The sequence below is a fragment of the Orcinus orca genome, chromosome 5 (genome assembly GCF_937001465.1).
Source record: "Orcinus orca chromosome 5, mOrcOrc1.1, whole genome shotgun sequence".
NCBI classification, from domain to species: Eukaryota; Metazoa; Chordata; class Mammalia; order Artiodactyla; family Delphinidae; genus Orcinus; species Orcinus orca.
The window spans coordinates 101,692,582-101,713,991 of NC_064563.1; the positions used below are offsets into that span (position 1 = coordinate 101,692,582).

The 21,410-nt window shown below is 40.4% G+C and overlaps 2 protein-coding genes across 7 annotated transcripts in view; one reads left to right on the plus strand and one right to left on the minus strand.

Moving 5' to 3' along the window:
- Nucleotides 1-21,410, minus strand: part of CMSS1 (cms1 ribosomal small subunit homolog) — a 382,810-nt gene that overhangs the window by 52,010 nt on the left and 309,390 nt on the right. Inside the window, exon 1 of one of the 6 annotated variants that reach the window (XM_049710073.1) lies at nucleotides 17,953-18,147. The exons of the other annotated variants lie outside the window; for them this stretch is intronic. Within the exon in view, the coding sequence (XP_049566030.1) occupies nucleotides 17,953-18,007 (55 nt within the window). The 5' untranslated portion in view covers nucleotides 18,008-18,147. Of the gene's footprint in view, nucleotides 1-17,952; nucleotides 18,148-21,410 lie in introns of those variants that run through there. 6 annotated transcript variants of the gene reach the window in all.
- Nucleotides 18,234-21,410, plus strand: part of LOC101284504 (filamin A-interacting protein 1-like) — a 202,414-nt gene continuing 199,237 nt past the window's right edge. The window contains exon 1 of the mRNA XM_033433324.2: nucleotides 18,234-18,372. The gene's annotated coding sequence lies outside the window, so the exon portion shown is untranslated. The remainder of the gene's footprint in view (nucleotides 18,373-21,410) is intronic.

Below are 21,410 nucleotides of genomic sequence, written 5' to 3' on the forward strand. Positions count from 1 at the left end.
TAGATTTTTTTGTATGGTATAAAGCTCTAACTTTATTATCTTTTCAAATATTTAATCAGTTGTCCTAACATCCTGCTGAAGGATTCTTCTCTCCCACATTATCTTATTATAGCACTTTCATTTAATCAAAACACAAATCATACATATGCTCGGGTCTGGTTCCATTGATCTGCCTGTGAGTCTTCTATGGGTACCATACCATCATTTATTTTAAAAAACATACTGAACTTTCTTTTTTATTTTTGAAATGGCTATCACATTGGGGTGCAGGGAGTAACAAAAGAGGGAATGCCAGATTCAGGCCAACATCTTTGAGAGAGGTAGAAAGGGCCAGGGATGGATGGAGGTCAGTAAGGATGCTGGGACAGAAGTTAAGCTGTTTCTCTCCGGAATCTCACATCACACCTTTGTCACTCAATAGCTGTTTGGCTTTGGGTAGGTTAATTCACCTTTCTGTGCCATGATTTCCTTATATGTAAAATGAGGTTGTTAAGAGGTTGAGTGAGTTAGTGTGAAACTCTTAGAACAATGCACAGCTCATGGCAAAATTATCAGTTAGTTATTTGAAGCTATCTTCCACTTCCATCATGTCGCTGAAATTACTCTTCTAAGGACATCAATGATTCCTTAATTGTCAATTGGGACAGAGATTAAACTTATAGGCTCTCTAGAATCAGGCTGCCTGGATTAGAATAATACCTCTGCCATTTAATGTTGTGTGACCATGGCAAATTTACTTGGTCTTTCTGTGTCTTAATTTCTTCATCTATAAAATGGGAATATTAATAGTGCCAACCTTATAGGGATATTACATGGAGTCTTGACATAATAAATGTAAATTGCTTAGCACACTGTCTACCACATAAGTAAATTCTCAGGAAATGTTCATTATAACCATCGTCTTACCTGACTGCCTTGGGGCACTTGACACTGATGTTGACCCTCAACTTTTTGATACACTCTCCTCCTTTGTGTTCTGGCATACTATGGTTCTCAACCCATCACTTCATGCACTCTCTTCTTTTACCTATCCTGTAAAATGCTGGCATTCTCCGAGGTGTCCTCCACTTACCTTATTCTTTGGTGACCATACACTTCCCTGGTGTTCCTTCCTCTAAGCCAGGAGTTGGCAAAATTTTTAGTAGAGGACCAGATAGATAATACTTTAGGCTTGTGGACCCTACAATCTCTGTCACAACTACACATTGAATCATGCAAGCATTCACTGAAAATATGTAAATGAGCAGGCATGGTTATGTTACAACAAAACTTTGTACACAAAAACAGGCAGTCAGAAAATGGGCCATAGTTTTCCAACTCTTCTTCTAGGTAGTTGTTACAGCTCAGGTATCCCTGGATTAGACTACTCATCACATTGCATCTGTCCTCCCTTCTGGACTGTGGGCTACCTGACAGCCTGGTGTCCTTCCATCCTTGCATGTTCTGCATGTAGCAGAAAATCTTGCAGATATATTAAATCAACATCTGCAGAAACATTGAATGAGTTGAGCATATAATATCAATCTTAACAGTTAAAAACTTTGTTGTGCTGTAATGAAGAAGGCATTTCTTCCATATGACCCCCTCAGTAGCTCCCAAAACAAACTATAGAGAAGACCTCATGGCCTGTATAACACACTGAAATGCCTAGTAGAATTAATCTTTCTTCCCCAAATGTGAAAAGGAAATTCAGGTCCAGGAAATTCACAATTTCAAGGACCAAGTAATATTGCAGGCATCAAAATAGAGCTGTCCAGCATGATCTATAAAACAGGACGTACTTTATAGGAATTGAGAAACAGCTGTTTCCCCATTTCTGTTTTAAAAAGGGGAATAGGCTACAGGGCTCAGAGGAATAGGCTAAGCATATGGAAAGAATTTATTTGCTTAAAGAAATGTGACATGGAGCTGGCAAAGGGCTCAGTGTGTAAGAGATAATGTCCTGGTGGGTGAAATTAATAGGCTAAGAAGGATATATACAGAGTCATTTCAGCATTGTGATTAATGAAAAAGGAAACACCAATAAACACTGAAGGGAAAAAAAGAAAAGTAAAGTTGAAGCTGGAAAGAACTGAATATGCTCTAGGGAAGACACTAGCTTCAAGAACCAAACATCACTTGCAATAATAATGACTTTAGTAAAATAAATTTTAGATAAAGATGACACTAGTTTAGGGGAAAATATGGAAACCAAAACTTGAGTCACAAGTAACAGTGTGAATATTGAGTTTCTCTAAAAACAGTTAGAGAATACTTACAGACCTAAGAATACCTGGAAAATATATTAAAGACTCCAGGGAAGAATTTTAGACTTCTGGAATATCTTTAGAATAGGTAATAGACAAAGAAGCACGTTTTAACTTTTTCCTTTTAATTTCCATGTTTAAACTTAACCAGTAATAATATTTTTAGTATAATTAAACATTTGCTGAACTCCTTTTATGGGAGCTTACTCATTTTGTGTGACTCAACATATTCTCTCAAGTGGCAATTACCAGGCAGCACTCTTTAGAATTTTGTAAAATTATAAAATCATTATTGCTGTGAAAAAAGGACCTAAGATTTTCTTAAAAAGTAACTCAGTCAGGGCTTCCCTGGTGGCGCAGTGGTTGAGAGTCCGCCTGCCGATGCAGGGGACACGGGTTCGTGCCCCAGTCCGGGAAGATCCCACATGCAGCAGAGCGGCTAGGCCCGTGAGCCATGGCCGCTGAGCTTGCGCATCCGGAGCCTGTGCTCCGCAACGGGAGAGGCCACAACAGTGAGAGGCCCACGTACAGAAAAAAATAAATTAATTAAAAAAAAAAAAAAGACACTCAGTCAATGTTGATTTTCTTCAGTTTTCTACTTCCTCCTGCCTCTTAAGAATTATGAGAGGATTCATTATGTGGCTACATTAATTCATTCATCCTTCAAATATTTAATGAGCACCTACTATGTACCAGGTACTGTGGTAAGCACAGAGGAGGCAAGATGAATAAGATACAATCCTTACTCTGAAAAGCTGACAATATAGTGAGAACAACAGACATGTGTATAAGCAATTAAAATGCAATGTGATGTTATAGTGATAGAGAACAGACATAAAGTGGTCAGGGACTTGGGGTGGGGGGAGGGTGGGACTATAAAGGGCACACTAGGGAATTTTCTAAGGTGACAGGACTGTTTGCATATTGATTGTGGTGGTGGTCATACACATCTGTAAGTGTGTTAAAATTCATACACCTGTATGTCAAAAGAAAAAAAAGGATAATTTTACTGTACAACAATTTAAAAAATAAAATGAAAAACAATGTGATGATGCCCAACAACAGGAGAACAGATAAATAAACTCTGGTATATTCATATGACGGAACACCACTGAGCAATAAAAGGAATGGACCACTGATAAATGCAGCAATATGGATGAGTCTCAAAACCACGATGGAAAGCTGAGTGAAAGAAGCAGGATACAACGAAATACAGCCTGTATGATTCCATTTATATGAAATCTAGAGTAGGCAACATTAACATAGGACGACAGAAATCAGATCAGTGGTGGCTTCTGTATGGGAGGGTGAGGGTGGGGTAGGGATTGACTGGGAAGGGAACTCAGGGAACTTTCAGGTGTGATTGAAATGCTCTAGGTCAAAACTGATCGAACTTAACATTTGAGTACCTCAATACATGTAAATTATATAACTCAATAAATAATATGCATTTAAGCTATCTTGGCTTGTCTTTCACAACACAGAATTTCTAATTGTGTTTAAAGTTGTAAAAAAAACATTAACCTCTCTACCATATGCTACCATTTTCTTTTAAAGTTAAATTAGAATTTCTTTTGATTTCTTAATGAAATAAACATAATATCCAATAATAAATCTCATGGCAAACATAATTAAAATGCAAGTGCAGAGTATGCAGCAGTAGGGGGACAAGGAGGCCAGAACTCTGCATTCTGTTGGGGTGAGGGTCTGTTACCAGGGAAGGCATTCAGAAAGAAATGAATCTCATTGGGATGCTGAAGAAAGAGTAGGCGTTCAATGCAAAGACCAGGAAAGGAATGGCTTTCCAGAACAACATGTGCAAAGTCATGGATGCGAGAGGGCTGGGGCATGTCCTTCTGGGTGAGGTGCACACAGGGGAAATGAAGCTGTAAAGGAGGGCTGGGCCCAGACTGTAAAGATCACCCGTTTCCCTCCCCAACCCTCCAGTGCACCAGTGCTAAGGGCTTTATGTGGACAGTTTAATTTAATCAAAACCATCTCCATTTTTCAGAACTGGGGCTTGCAAGGTGCAGGGCCTCACCCAGGTCCCTTGCCCATTAAGCATTCCCACACAGATAGCTCAGGCTTTCACTCTCATCCTCAACAGTGTGCTGCCTCCTATTTGCCATACTTGAGGAGTCTGGCCTTGATTATGATGCTGATGGGACCTAATGGAAGCTTTTGCCTGTCCAGAATCTGCTTTAAAGAGATAACTGGGCTCTGACAAGAATGGATCAGTTGAATTGTGGTTCAGTCTTTTTTTCCTGCCTCAATTCCCTTGAGAACTACTTTTAATATCATTAGTAATGATGGCTAAGCAGTGATCGTCAAAGGCTGTCTCCATGCCCACCCCATCCCCACTCTACAATTACTCCCCCTGACAAGAGGTTCTAATTTTGGGATTGGGTCAGCAACTAGGTGATCGTTCTATAAGTCTCTAAGTGGGAGATGGTGTACCCTTGGGATCCCCAGATCTAAATGTGAACATGTATGGAGTGGAGGGGCTGGTACTGGGGAATTTTGTACAGATGCCTGAGATCCTGAGGTAAGTGGATTTGCTGATCAGCTAGTTTCCAGGTCTTGGTGATGATCCAGATTTCCTGGCCCCTGGACCACCTGAGGTATGGAACTCTGTCAGGCCTGGAGGTTTTACAGACATCCTCGAAAAGAGGACATTGCCTCTGTGGTGCTCTAAGGATTATGGTTCTCTGCTAGAGGGGACCACAAGAAGGCTCTCAGAAGAACCCAGGCCCTGATTTCAGGACAGACACTTCCTAGGAAGTTCCATCTACTGAACAGAGATGAAGATTGAGCAAAGGGCTTGGCACTGGCATTGGAGAGTTGCCTTAATTGATAATGGATTTAAAATAATCACAACAAAGCAGTGCAGAGCTCTGTAACCTATCAAGTATATTCACATTCGTTATCTAAAAATGATTTTGAGTCCCCCTAAAATGCTGGAGGCCAGATGAAGAAACTGAGGCTTAGGGGGGTTAAACTGTTGACACTTGCATAGTTTGCCCGCCTGCCTGATTTTTTTTCCTTATTTCTCTCCCTCCCTTTCTGCCCAACTTCCTTCCTTCAGTTTTAAAAAATATCCAGCTATTAGAGTTAACTATGGGCCATCTTATTTTAGAAAGGATTTAAGGCAGCTTACAAGGTGACGCACACACAAAAAAGATAGTATAAATTAAAAGTGGGAGTGAATATGAAAGAAAAAGAAAAAGAAAAATTAGAACTGAAATCAATCCAAGAGTTACACTAAAGATGTTATAATGACCTATATATTTGCCAATGTGAAAAAAGGAAACCTTATCACTATTCAGAGTGGCCAGTGGCTAAAAACAATAATAGCAACAACAACAAAACAATCAGTTCCTCAGGAGAAGTATGATTTTGGGTTCTTAATAATTACAACACAAGTCAAGATGCACAGCAACTTCCTTTGATAACTTAACAGCTTTGAACTAGGCCTAAAAGGTAATTCTGGTTTTCACACAAGAGAAACTACCATGTCATGTTTTAAAGAACATGAAGAGTAGACTACCTCTCTGAACTCCTGCAGCAAATTCCATTTACAGAAACCAAAGCGGATGAGACCCAGTGAACTCATTAGTTGTTGAAACAGTTTCAGGACCAAGGGAGACAGGCAGGGTGACTATTTCCGCGTTTGCTGCAGGGGAAGAGACAAAAACCCACCTACCATGCTACAGGAATAAATAGGTCTTCATGGAGATATTTCACCTTATTTTGTAAATTGTTTTAACTTCATGATTAGGACTTGGTGGCAAATATTACACAATCTTTTTACATCTTATGTTTCTACTGAGGACTGTTCCGGAGCGCCACTTTCTATGTTGTACATCTTGCTGCCTTCAGGCCCCAGGGCAGGGTTTATTTATGTTGGCTATTTTATACTTTCTTCACTCAACCCTCCAGTTTCCCTTACTTTTATGCCAAGGAATGAGCACAGAGTTTTTCCTTTTTATAATTTATATATGCAGAAAATACATCCAAGTCAGTAATGCCCCTTTCATCCACAGGAAGAATCTGGGGCTACCTGACTCATCGACATGACAAGCCCAGAAACAGAAAACGCAATCTGGCTGAAAGGCAAAAATGAGTGGAAACTTCTAAGCCAGTATACAGCTAAGGTGCTATGTCATATGAAATTAATTCTCTGAGGTCAACAATTAGAATCAGGTTACAGCCCATACATAATTCTCCCTGCTAATTACGTGACCCAATATTTATTTCATTGAGCGAGATGCCCAGCCATGACTTCCAAGTGTGGGCTTGGGGCAGAGGGAAGGGAGCAGCCAGCCAGAGAAATAGCCACCCCTTTCTTTTACAAGCAGACATGTATCCCACGTCCCCAACTGAGACAATTTCCCTACCTTTCTAAGTGAGAGATCAGATGTGTCGTGCTCCTCCCTTTCCGGCAAAATGAGGCATTTGAGATCACGGAGCTCTTTAGTAAAATGCATAAGATGCCTGAAGAAGCTGAGTCTGTTCTGTCATGAGAACCTGGAGGTGAGATGGTAACAAAACCACCTTGTGTATGGGAAAGAGGAGGAAGCCAGGCAGGAATGGAGTGGCTGGAATGGTGTAGGTATGCATCTTTGGACTTCTGAAGATGTATCCCCCCAATAAAGACATTCAGAGTGGCAATAAGAAGGAATGCCACTTGCCATATGGAAATGTTGGATGAATGAGAGTACCATGAACAGGAATCACTAAAATCCAGGGAATAAATGAGGACAACAGCCCTCACTTAAATGAGGTGTCAAGCAGTGCCCGAGGGGTTGGTGGGGCTGCGGAACAGCAGACACTGGATCTGTAAGCTGGCACCTCCCATGTGAGACTCACCAGTAATAGAAATAATCGCGTCAGCAGATGCTATCACCCTACGGTGAGTGACTGCTCTGTGCCAGGCACCGCACCAAAAGTTTTATGCCTATGACCTCGCTGAGGAGTGCTGCCCCCTCCCTTCCCACACAGCTCCCAGGTGGTCCTTTGCCATTTGGGGACATTTTTCCCCTTATGGGATGTCCTTGATGTTCAAACAAGTCAATGGCACCTGAATAACAAAGCTGGGTGCTGAGGATTTTGAGGATGGGGAGGCATCTACCCCATGACTGGTTTGCTGCTGGCCCTGAATCACGAGGCTGCTGAGAGGGTCAGGGTCACCAGCTGTGTGACCTGGGGGCCGATGGGAAGGTGTGACCTCCCCAACCTCTTGCTTTCTCCCATCATTCTTATTTCTGCCCCAAAATCGACACATGGTGAAAGAAAAGAAGGGAAAGACTGATGCCTATAGCTGAAGTGTGCAGTTTAATGGCCAGAAACCAGACTTGTCTCATGTAATCAAATCATCATAGTGTCGGTGACAGAGTAAAGACAGTTGAAAAAACAGTTACTATTCCAACTCCCAATTTTCAAGTTATTGTTGGGGCTGAAATTTCTCTCACCTCAAGAGTTTTTATTCTGGAAAATATCCAAAGCACACTTTTTAGCCATATTCGGGTAACTGAAACATGAAAAAAATAGCAATGTTTTTCAGCCATATTAAACTCTAACCAGATGCTCTTAAAAACCTTTTTGCATGTACACAGCATCTTTTATTTTAGAGGAGAGTCATTTTATTTGCCCTGAATTATATCCACTGTAGACTGAAAATACTCTTTACGAGCCACAGTAACCCACTGATGCATACAACCTCCAGAGAGGAAGCAAGGAGGACCCCATCGGCCTTTCTAATTCTCCCTCTCTACTCACACCACTGGGAATCCAAGTCAGATCAATTTAACAAACATTTACTGAATACTTTCTGCATACCAGGAACAAAGCTGAAGAACGTGGAAAGTTGGCATGAATTTAACCAACTTGCAAAGTGAAAATGACATGTAGGATTCCTGTAAAAAGTATTAGGGCCAGGACCCTACCTGAATAGCTCACCTGACTGTTTGGCTCACCTAAAAGGCAGTGCTTCTGGCACCTTTTCTTCTATTAACCAGTAGGCAAAGAGAGAAATGGCTTGGGAATTTGGAGGAAAAGCAGCGTGGAGAAAAGCTATGACAGACTATTCTCAGGTCACCACCCTCAGGAAAACCCCAGAGCATGACCCAGCAGTAACTTGCTTGGTCCCCCACCAACCACTTTGACTCCTTCCATCCTCTACGTGAATGCCAGAAAGATCTTTTAAACATGTAAATAAACTATATAAACTTCCAGGTTAAAACTCCATATCAGTTTGCTTTTATACTTAGAATTACACCTGTACTCCCTACCACAAACAAAAGGCCCTGCCATGACTGGGCCTCCACTTACCCCTTCAGCCTCCCGTGTTCTCCTCCTTGGCCCACTATACCCCAGGCACACTGACCTCCTGCGGTTCCTAGAACATGCCACCCCGCTTCTTGCCTCAGAGCATTTATGTTTATTGTTCTCATACCTGGACCACTCCTCCTGGTCTAGCTCCTTCACAATACTCAGGTCCAGCTTAAATGTCACCTCTTCAGAGGTCTCCTCTGACATCCAAAGTGGGCCCTCCCCTCCCTCTCCATTCTCTGCCATGATTTTCTCTTACTTCCTACCATAGCTATATCACAAGTTATAATTAACTGATTTATTTGTTAACTTTTAATTTATTTGATCCCTCCCATAGATTTAAAATTCCAAGATGGCAGGAACCAACAACATCTGTTTTTTTTGTCATATCTTCAGTGTTCACGATAGTCTCTGGACACAGCAGAAAGGCAATAAATAATTGTTGGATGGATGAATAAAGTGAATATAATTGCAAATAGTAAATTAAAAAAAACAATAGAAGTGGGTCAGCTTTTTATTTTATGTTTTTGCTACCATAAATACTATTATACTACTGTAAATCTTGGATTTCTCTTTGAGGTTTTTCATGTATTCATTTTAACCAGGACCACCCTGACTGAACTTAAGAGGCTAAAAGAATGAAGACCTAACTTATGGCTACAATTAGAAAGTTTCAAAATGAATGCTTTATAACACCGGGTTTGGCATATAATACATTTTAAATAAGGGAGGATTAGCCCTTTCTCATTTAAAGATATTTGTGGTTGAAAGCAGAGCTGCTATTATGTATGTAGTGCAGTGTTTCTTAAGAAAAATTACAAAAGAACCTTAAAGTCAAGCACCAGAACACTAAGAATGGAGATTATACGATGCATTCCTGGAAAGCTATTGTGAAGCTGGTCTGAGTGGAACATCCTTGTCACCCCGCCATCTGGCTCTGGCTTAGGATGCCAAACAATGGAGTTGCATGGAAACTCAGAAGTACCCTGGGTACCAGGCCTTCCTCCTCACCCCTGCCCAGCGACTAAAAATTAAGATCTGGAGTCTTCAGACTGTGTTCTGTCTGGTTCTTTGGCCCGTAAGAACCATGACTGGTCTGGCCACACCAGAAAGGGAGGTCTAGAGTCCTCTTCCTGCCTAGGGATGCTCTCTGGAGGGCCCAGAGTGAGCCCTGGCCACTGGTTTACTGGATGCAGAGGAGCCTTTCTCTGATCACGTCCTGACTTGCTCAGCCCTTAGGATCAATCGTTCTCCTTGGTTTCCTCAGTGTATTTACTTTTTCTGCTAGGACTACAGCTGCTCAGCACCTAGTTTATTTGGATGGGGTTCAGCTTCCTTGTATAATTCTTGTCTTTCCATGTCTCCTGCTCCACATTCCCTAACTGCTGCTTGGGTTCTGGCCCCAACTCAGGCAGCTCACTTGGAATCACGCTGTAGCCCCCTACCCAGATTCTCCCTGCAGGGCAGAAATACCCCCTTGCATTTGTAAGGTTGTAATGTATGCTGCTGGTCCCCTTGCTGGGGCCGACTCACCCATTCCCCATCCCCACCCCACAGGGGTCCTAGCATCCTTCATCAGTAAAGTGCATAGAGGTGACACTAGTAGCCCCCTCAGGTCACAGGGATAGCCTTGCTTAAACCCAGGGATGACTTTGGGGAATCTGGGATATAGTGGCTTCCTTAAGGCTTTATGTCAAGTAGAGGGCACCCAGTGGTGTGAAATTTAAACCTGAGTTACACAATTTTCATGAATAAAACATGAGGCTAAAGTTAGATGAGCACTGAGTTTCTTCTCAGGAGAAACATACCAGAGTCCCACAAAGAGGCCTTCTGGTTCCAAATCCTGAAGGTTTCCGACTATACCTCCCTGACTATAATTTTTCTGCTAAAATGCCTCTGGTGGCTCCCCACTGTCTATGGAATACAGTTATAACATCTGGCATCAAAGCATCAAGGCTCTTAACATCTTGGACCCAAATAAAAATTCCACATTACCTAAGACAAAGCTGGACACCTTACTCCTGTCCTTCGGGCATGGGGGCAGCTTGCCACTGCTGAGCCCATCATGTGCTCTCGTGCCAGCGTGCCTGTGCTCACATGGTGCCCTCTGCTGAGAATGCTCTCCTTTACCCTTCCCCTGGCAGAAACCTACTCCTCCTCCCCCAAGGCATCCAGTTCAAATATTTCCACACCCACCTCTACCCCATGCAACCTCTCTGCCCTGCAGTTCACATAGACTCAGACAGCACTATGTTTAGCCCTATGTTATAATGCATAAAGCATTACAATTAGAATTTTGATGTGTGCCTCTCCTACTAGATTCTGAGTTTTGCGTGGTATATTGTGGGCACTCAGTAAGTATCTATTGAAGTGAACTGAAAATTGTGTGCTTATACTTGTATACCTGTCCTTTAGGCTATTAAAGACAAAAGTTACTAAGGCAAGATTTGAGCTGAAAAATTAAACAAGCTTTCTGCTGATATAACATGTCTTTATAAGATGTGTCATTAGAAAGGAAAACAAGATTAGAATGAAACAACATTTTAAAGAGAAGAAGGGCTGATAGGGGAGAAATACTTCTAACTCATGTATTTTCCTGTTCACAAAGGAACTTTCTAGCCAAGAAGAAAACATTGGTCCAATTTGAGATGCTGCTGGAATTATTCCTTCTCTCCTTTTTTCTCTAGTTTTGGGAGAACTAGTACCCATTTGGAAAAGTAATGGAGATGCAAAAGTGAAGAGAGCTATGCAGTGATATATACCAACATGGCTACAGAGTGATGATATAGCTATGCCAAGAGAAAAGCATTACATAATGACATCAAAGTAGGACACTTGAGGAATGTCTCAGAGCTAAAACAGCTGTCACCTGGTATTTTGGCATTCTTGAAGTATATGAAGAAATAGCACCTGGAAACCGAAAAGTACAAATTATTTTTAACAACAAGATTCCGAAGTCAAAAATCTTTTTAAAAAAGTTAACCTGGCGACTTCCCTGGTGGTCCAGTGGTAAAGAATCTGCCTTCCAATGCAGGGGACGTGGGTTCGATTCCTGCTCAGGGAACTAAGATCCCGCAAGCCACACGGCAGCTAAGCCTGCGCGCCACAACTACTGAGCTTGCGTGCCTCAACTAGAGCCTGCGTGCCGCAAACTACAGAGCCCACGCACGCCACAACTTCAGAGCCCATGTGCCCTAGAGCCTGCCCGCCACAACTAGAGAAGAAAAAACCCGTATGCCACAACTAGAGAAGAAAAAACCCGTATGCCACAACTAGAGAGAAGGATGTGTGCTGAAACAAAGAGTACGTGCGCCACAACCAAAGATCCCGCATGCTGCAACTAAGACCCGATGCAGCCAAAAATAAATAAATAAATAAAATCTTTAAAAATAAATAAATAAAAAGTTAACCTGTTAGCATCATTTTCACTTTAGAAAAATGTGAAACCCTAAAATATGTATAATCCCAAAACATTGCCCACAGGTGGGTTTCAAAAGAAGAGAGAGTCACCTCTCATTATACCAGGTTTTCCTAAACAGACCTGTTTCACTGGGAGATACTTTTCTATTTTGCGGCTTATCCAGACCTCTTTTTTAAAAAAAATTTTTATCGGAGTATAGTGGTTTACAATGTTGTGTTAATTTCAGGTGTACAGCAAAGTGAATCAGTTATACATATTATCCAGACTTCTTATTTTTATGTATAAGTCACTAATCCCACCCTTAGGGAAGATGAAAGAGAGGATAATATGTGAAATTTAAATCTGTCAATTTTGCTGCTGGTAAATGTCTGTTAGGAAAAAGTTTAAAAGCCTGGAATTTAAAAGTGACTGAGAGGTTTAATATGTGTGCTTTCTTCTTTCTTGACCTTCCAGCTCATTGAGATGTTGTTTTAAAGTTGCTTTACTCTAGAGTTGCTTCTTTCCTCTGTCCACTTGGTCAAAGTGGTTGGTGATGCTTCCTCCATACAATACATATTTATTGTGCTCTGACTGTGTGCTTGGGGCTGGGGCTACAGTCTTGGAAGGTGCACTCTGCTCTAGGAACTCCCAGTCTACTGGGGGAGAGACAAGTATGTTGGCAGTTGCAATTAAAGTGGGATTGAGGGTAAGGTGCAGTTAAGCTCTGGGTGCCTTGGGAGTACCAGGGAGGAACATAATCCACGTGGGGTGGGGAGAGGACAGTGGAAGGATGGGTCTGGAATCTGAGTCAGGTAAAAGTGAGGCATGCCCAGGAACACTGTCTGTGATAACCTGTGATCCAGCTCTGCTACTGAGACCCCTGTATTTCTTTTCACAATTCACAGAAATAAACAAACAAAAAACGACAGTTTTAAATGAGTTTCAACCTCACTATATTTTTAAGAACTGATACTGATATATCTCCCAACACCTTACAGACATCTGCAGTGATAGCTATTAGTAAGAGTTGAGCAAAAGGCTTAGAGTTAGGTTTTCCTGGATAATTTTCAAGTCATCAATTGACAGACTCACAGAATATTAGTGCTTAAACAGAACCAAGATATCTTTCAGTGCAAAACCTTCACAGAGGAGGAAATTGAAGCTTAGGGTCAGTGAAAAAATAACCACTAGAAGATTAGGAATATTTTTTCCCTGCTATTTTCCTTCTTTACTTGGTTGCTTGGTCACCTGTAAGTAGGTGGAAAATGACCCTTTAGAGAATCTGTTCTGCTTATGTACACGTACACATAATTCCATCAGCTGTCTGTTCTACTACAGAACTACGATTCAGCTCAGCTTTCCTCTTTCCTCCCCTGAAGATATCCATTTGCAGTAGACACTGTGACAGTAAGGCTATAGGAAGGGGAGAGAATGCCTGTCCTTGGGGCTCAGTTTTTGAAATTTAATTGACAGACTAATATTAATCCCATGGATCCAAAGAAATTTTAATCATGATGAAATTTATGATAATTATATTTTAGGATATACACAAGCAGAGACAGTTACGTTAGTTCTGGAAAAGAGGCCCAGTGGATACTGTGCAAATGGAAAATTAAGAATTATTAAAACAACAAATGGATATTATCTCATACAGTTGCTTATATTTCAAAAGTCTATATTATTAGTATAATTTTAAGCGAAAAGCTGTTCTTTAACCCTTTCAAAGCTGACTGAACAAAAAGTGAAAAGTCTGATTTAGGCCCACTGTGGTATGTCAGAATCTCTTCAATATGCCATGTGAAAAGGGGAAGTTTGATAAGGAATTTACTTTTCTGTATTCATAAATACAATACTATAGCAATGCTGTCTAACAGAGATACATTACAAGGCACCTATGTAATGTTAAATTTTCTAGTAGTCTCATTAAAAAGAAAAATGGTAAAAATAAATTTTAAAAATTGTGGTAAAATATAAATAACATGAAACTTATCATCTTAGCCATTTTTGAGTGTATAATTCAGTAGAATTAAGTACATACGTTCACACTGTTGTGCAACCATCATCACTATCCATCTCCAGAATTTTTGTGTCACCCCAAACATAAATTCTATACTCATGAAACAATAACTTCCTATTCTCCCTTCCCCCAGCCCTTGGTAACCTTATTCTACTTTCTGTCTCTATGAATCTCACTATTCTAGGTACCTGATACAAGTGGAATCAGACATTATTTATCCTTTTGTGACTGGCTTATTTCACTTAGCATTTGTCTTCAAGGTTCATCCATGTTGCAGCATATATCAGATTTCCATTCCTTTTTAAAGGTTGAATAATATTCCATTGTAGGTATATACTACATTTTGCTTATCTACTCATCTGTTGTTGGACATCTGAGTTTCCACTTTTTGGCTACTGTGAAGGTAAAAATAATTTTAATGTATTTTATTTAACTCAATATATCCAAAGTATTAATATTTCAATATGTAGTTAAAATAAAAATAATTAATGAGATACCTTATTTTTCTTTGTAGTAAGTCCCTGAAATTAAATGTTTATTTCACAATTATAGCACATCTCAACTTGGATTAGCCAAATTTCTTGTACTAACTAGCCACATTTAGCTAGCAGTTAATATAGGAGGGTTTGCAGTCAAGATTCGGTAAATCATGACTCCTCCTGGAATATACCATAGTGGATAATTCTACTTTATTGGTTCTCATACAGCCCAAGTGTTTAGAACTGGGGCTCTGGAGTCAGAACAATCTAAATTCAAATTTCAGATCTCTCACTAATTAGTTCAATTATGTTAGAAAGGTTGCTTAGTATTTCCAAATGTCAGTTCCTTTACCTGTAAGGTGGAGAAAAAATACAATTTCTCCCATAGGGTTGTTGTGTGGATTAACATTAGGTAACATGGGGCTTCCCTGGTGGTCCAGTGGTTTAGAATCTGCCTTTCAATACAGGGGACGCGGGTTTGATCCCTGGTCAGGGACCTAAGATCCCACATGTGTTGGGGCAACTAAGCCCGTGAGCCACAACTACTGAGCCCGCACTCTCTGGAGCCCGCCTGCCACAACTAGAGAAGCCCACGTGCCTGCAACTAGAGAAGCCCGCACACCGCAACAAAGAATAACCCATGTGCCACAACGAAGACCAAGCACAGCCAAAAAAAAGAGTAACACAAAGTGCTTAACATAGTGCTGCCACAAAATGTTACTAATAAGTAGTAAGTTTAATAAAAATAATCCACTAGATAATATATTCACAAAGGCAAGTACCATGTCTGTCTTTTAATGTGCCTGACACATAGTGGGCACTCATTTAATTAAGTGAATAAATATATGAACTCTTCCTTCAGTCATTATAAACTTTAACTGGTTTCCATGACATCTTTGCAGAAGTAGCATAATGATTTGCCATGAAGATACAGATGGCTTGAGGTACAGAAAAAGTATGAGATTCTTATCTTCTTCTTTTTACCTTCCTTTTCATTAAAAAAACATTATTTCTTTTCCCTCTCCTTGAGGGAGTAGGGCTGATGAGGCTTAAAAGACTGTAAAGGTGGTGGAAGCAGCCGGCAAGGTGGGAAGACTGGTTACACACAGAGGCAATGAGCAAATCAGTAAATACTTTGAGGATAACAGAAACCAAATTATCCTCACTGTTGGGGGAGGGAGTTACAAACATGGAAAGGGTAAAAGTTAGAACGCTCCATGGTGTTAGATCAGAACTGGAGCTACCAATTTGATCTCTCTGGTATTTGATAGAGATAGAGCAACAGACATGGCTGTGAGTATGTGTCTATTTCCTAGCTCTTTTGGCTGAGAGGGTCTAGAGGCAATGAGCACACCCTTGTCCAGTGAGCACACCCAATGCCCAGATCTTGGTTTCCATATACTATTTTCCACAATGGACCCAGGTCACTTTGAAGATGCGGATAATTCCAGGGCTGGGTAGAGAAAGTACAAGATGTACATGGAACATTTTCTTGTGCCAGAAAGTAAGAAAGTACTCAGAAAATGATGAGGACTTCTCAAAAGGACACAAGAGCCAGCTGGAGGAGCTTCCACTTGCCAAATCTGGGATCATTTGGGCATCAAAATAAATAATGATATTAATGGAGTATAAGCCTCTGAATAAAATAGGAATCTATAACTGCATACTGATATAAATAAATACAAAAATAAATAGGGGAGAAGGGAAAGCTCTGCCCTACAGTAGAAAGTTTACTTAGGAACAATATATTTATTTACATAGTCTCAAATTATCTTCCCAGAAAAATATTTATTAATTGCAAAGGGAAAAACTATAACTTTACAGTGGAAAAATCTGGCATATACCACCTTAACAAAGTGGGGCTGGTATGGACCAACTCCATTTATGTGTCTCCTCATATGATTAACTAAGAATAATACAACATTGCTTCCGTGATATTCCTGCCCCCAAATGCACAAACTCAGTCTCATAATAAGGAAATATCACACCAACCTAAGGTGAGGAACATTTTACAAAATGTACCCTTCAAAAATGTCAAGTCACAAAAGACAAGGAAAGACTGAAGAACTGTTCAAGATTGAAGGAGAGCCATGACAACTAAATGCTCTACAAATAATCCTGGACCAAAAGAAAAAACAAATTTTCCCTCAACAAATGATATTATTGAGACACTTGGTGAAAAGTTGAATGGGAACTATGGATTAGAAAGTAATACTGTATCAATATTAATTTACTGAATTTGATAGTAATACTATAGTTATGTAGAAAAGTGTACTTGCTTTTAGGATAACAACACTGAAGCATATAAGTCGATTCAGAAAAATATATACACACACGTATATAAACAAAAGGGGGTGGTTGGGAAGAGGGAGACTGGAGGAAAAAAGGTGGAGGGGAAAGGAAGGAGGGAGGGAGAAAGCAAATGTGGTAAAATGCTAAAAATTGGAGAACTTGAGTGAAGAGTATAAAGGAGTTCTTTATTATTCATGTATATTTTCTGTACGTTTGAAATTATTTAATGATAATAGCTAAAAATAAAGAGCATAGGTTTCGGTGTAACTCAGATCCAAGTTTGAATTCCAAGTCTGATACTTATCATCCATGAGACTCTAGAGAAGTTATTTAATTATTCCGAGCTTTGGTTTTCTTATTTGATCACCAGTACAGGACTAACTGAAAGGGATGCTGTGAGGATTAAATAAAATAATGCACAGATTGAGCACCTGGCTGGTGATGGGTTTGCCTGGTAGAGGGCCTGATACCTAACTGGTGAGGCAGTACATAACTTGCTGAAGAAATGAACACGCTCCTTCCTCCTGCCCCTCCCCCTCCAATCAGAATAACTGATACCACTTAGAGAAAATTAGATTCTTCAAATTTTAGTAATGTAAAGTATGAGATTTTTCTTAACACCTGAATAATATAAAACAAAAATGTTCAATAATCATAATAAATACTATCATACATTTGAATGTTGCTCTGAAGTTTCCTCAGCACTTTGCACCCATGTCTCATGTGACACTAAGTGGAACAGGCAGGCATTCAAGTTAAAGTTCAACACAGCGTTAATAATAGCGAATTTCTGCAGTGCCTTGGGTTATGACTGTCAAAGAAGAGGGCATGCCCTTGTTACTTAAACCTTGAAGGAGGCTTGCATCTGTTCTTGGCTGCAGGGTACAAAATGAGGTGCAGTCTAATGTCCACTGGGGCATCTGTTCTTAAGATGCTGGCACTGCTGTTTGTTTGTGGTTCACCGTGTATCTGGGGCAGTGACAAGGCAGAGAAGGTGAACCAGGTTGTGCCTGGGAGGTTTCTTCTCTCGGCCAAGACGTGCACATGAATTTGATATTATCCAAGAGGGTAGTTTCAGAGTTGCCTGCCAAAGAGTGCTGTCTCCTAATCTGGAGAGCAGCTGCTGGGCACAGGCATGCCAACATACACACAAACACATACACACAGACACACTCATGGAGCCTATACCTGCCTCTACTTGTCTGCTCTGGGCAGATGGCTTCTGGCTTTTGGGTCGCCTCATCCTGCAGCTCAGTACGGTTAGACCCTTTCTTCCGTGGAGACTGGCAAGCTGTGGGGTGAGGGATCCTGCAAGGTCGCCTGTCTTCAGAGTATGAAGGACACTGCCCGGAGAGGGAGGAGGGTTATATTTAGTGTTTGGGCCCAGTCAGTGTTGGGCTCCCCACTGCCTCTCCTCTGCGGAACTCTCAGTGGCCCCTGGTGGCAAGCTCTCCGTGGCTTTGAAGCCTGCAAAACAAAAACTGAGAGGGTGTCCAAAAAAAAAAAGAAGAAAACGTTGTTGGTCCCTGGATGCCACTGTTGGATTTTGGTGGGGATGAGAAGAGAGGACCACTGGGTGTGATCAAGCAAAGGCACCTGCACGGTAAGGTAAGTGTCCCTATTGCTACTGAGAAGCAGCTTTGGGGATGTTTCTGTGTTATCCAACAACCAGGAACTGCCAACACTGCTCTCCAGAAGCAAGAGCTTCTGGGCATTATGCAAAGGAATAGAGTAAATCTCAGGTGTGATTAAGGGCTTATGAAGGATGATGACTTTTAGGCTAATATGAGTAACAGCTGCTTGCAAAATAGAGGAACCATCCTGACAGTAGGTATGTTTTGATATACTGGTAGGTATGAAAGAAGACCAAAATAAAATCTTAAATTGTTATCCTCTTTAGAGTAAGACAACTGGTCAAAAATTTTTAAAAAATGGTTTGGGCAAATGACTTTCCTTGTTAATAGCTTGATTTTGTAAACTGATGTAAATGATTAATACATAATTTCAAAATCATCAAAAATGTGATAAAAATGGAGAAGTATACTGGATAGGCTAGACGGGAGAGGAGGAATTCTCTTTTCATGGAAAGACAGAAGAAACCAGCATCTTAAAATGGCAACTAGAAGTATTCTTTTTTCTTTACTTTTGTTCATGTTTCTTTGATGCTAAGATTTGATGAATGAGGGCCAGAAAACAGAAGCACATTTTTGAGGTAGGGTTTTGGAAGGTCTTGGAAGACACCTATAACCCCAAAGAACATGATTGGATATCTATGGCACAACAAATCTCAGTGTCAATGGGAAATAATGCCAGATTGCTGCCAAATGATACCAGAGAAAGTTCTGCTTGCTGTACTTGCTCAGTGGGAGTATTAGTCAATGTTTAGGGTGAATGCATAGCTTTGAGTAGATCCCCATTCAAGAGAGATATGTGTTCAGCTAAATTTCTTGTGACATATTCAATCACATATCAACTGATGATCACATATCTTCAATATCTATGCAAGTCTCAGGAAGAACTGCAAGAAAAGCAATACATATACTGCTTAGCTACATTCACCATGTTTCATGTGTGTATTAGGTTTGTAATAAGGGAGAGCAGGGGGTAGCGTGGAGAGAACTCTTCCAAACTATGGCAATGTTCTTCTAGCTGCAGCTAAAAATGCTTTTCCTATGATGACACGTTCCAATATATCAATCTTCTATCCCTCAAAACCAAATATTCCAGGTAAATATATCTCTACAGTTATCAGTTGATGCTATTATGAAACTCACATTATACTTAATTAAAAATCAGCATAGGGCTTCCATGGTGGCACAGTGGTTGAGAATCTGCCTGCCAATGCAGGGGACACGGGTTCGAGCCCTGGTCTGGGAAGATCCCACATGCCGCGGAGCAACTGAGCCCGTGAGCCACAACTACTGAGCCTGCGCGTCTAGAGCCTGTGCTCCGCAACGAGAGGCCGCGATAGTGAGAGGCCCGTGCACCGCGATGAAGAGTGGCCCCCACTTGCCACAACTAGAGAAAGCCCTTGCACAGAAACGAAGACCCAACACAGCCAAAAATAAAAATCAGCATAGACACTTCAAGAGCTCTTTGCTATTGAAAAATAGCAGCAATAATATTCATGGGCTATTTCTACTTCTTTAAGACAAATATGTAGGGCAATTAAGACAGGTCTACTCTTGGAAGAGTTTTTCAGGTAATTTCCCAAAGCAATGTAGAGTTTGGGTTCTTATGATAATCAATGCAAAAATACTCTGTAAAAATTCTGCGATGAAGGAAAGTATTGATTATAAGCAAAGAAGTGCAAAAAAATTTTTAAAAAAGAGTTTAGCTTCTGTTAAAGTTCATATGTCGTTGTCTTTTTTGCTTAAACTTTTTTGTAATTGAAGTAAAAACTTTGTTAGCCAAGAATTGATCTCAGGTAGTGGCATTGTCATTGGAGATGGAGATACTTTATTGTGGCTTCAAAATGATGATCCATTTGCCTATTGTATGAGACAGACGTTGCAATGTGCCAAGAGTTTGGCAGGTCCAGGAATAGGGAAAAACAAAAGTAAAGGGCCCTGTATTCTTCAGAATAGAGTCCATGTTATTCCTTGTCTTAACGTAAAGGAAAATTTTCATTACTACTGAAATACATGCCTCGCCTCTTCAGTATGTTACATTAAAAAATATTTAAAGAAAAAAATGTTAATTGCTTTTATTTGCCTTAGGACAGAACTAGTGGCCACCAGCATTTAATAGCCATTCATACTGAGCACAGAATAACTTTTTTTTGTTTCATTATAATTAGGTAGAACACTTCTATAGTAAAAGGGTTTAATTAGTTTGCTCATTTATTCATTCATTCAACAAACGCTTAGAGTGCCTACTACGTGCTGGGTTACCAGGGATACAGCAGTGAGTGGGGCTAACGTGGTTTCTACATGCTCTGAGTGTAGAAATCTTCACGGAAGGGCTGATTATTAGTGATTTGAACCTTTATAATGTTCATGTTGTTTACCATGGTATTTTACCATGGTACCATGTTTAATTATTTCTAATTAAAAGACCAGAAAATTTTTTTTCCTACTTAAAATAGTTTATTTAGTGTCTGCAAGATAGGGGGAAAATTCCAGGGACCAAATAATCGGATTGGAATATACATTTTAGTGCAAATACTTGAGTCTTCTTTGAGGGATGTTGACATTTCTGTTCTAAATACAGATGTCAGGCAATAGGCTCACATACTGATAGTTTGCTCCTTCAGAATTGGGTCGGATAAGAAGTCCCTAAGGAGGACATTAGAGCAAAATTCGTATTATAGCCTCATAGTTATCTGGGTCTCAAATCTGACAAAAGTTCAAGATGTTTCTGTCTAATCTGTCTGACCGGAGGCTACAACTAAAAGAGCAGAATACTGTGTTTCTCATCTTGGTTGAGGAAACCTTGTATAATGGCATCAATCTTAACAACAGTGTCGTTTTACACCGAGGAGGTGTCCTACATTGTTTACAGAATTCGAATACCCGTCACTCACTTGATCCTAAGGTGACCCGGCGTGATAGGAAAGGCAGGTATTATTCCCTGTTCAGAAGATGGAAAAACTAAGTTTTAGACCTTTAAGGGATCAGCCCAGCTAATGTTCTCTCTAATGCACA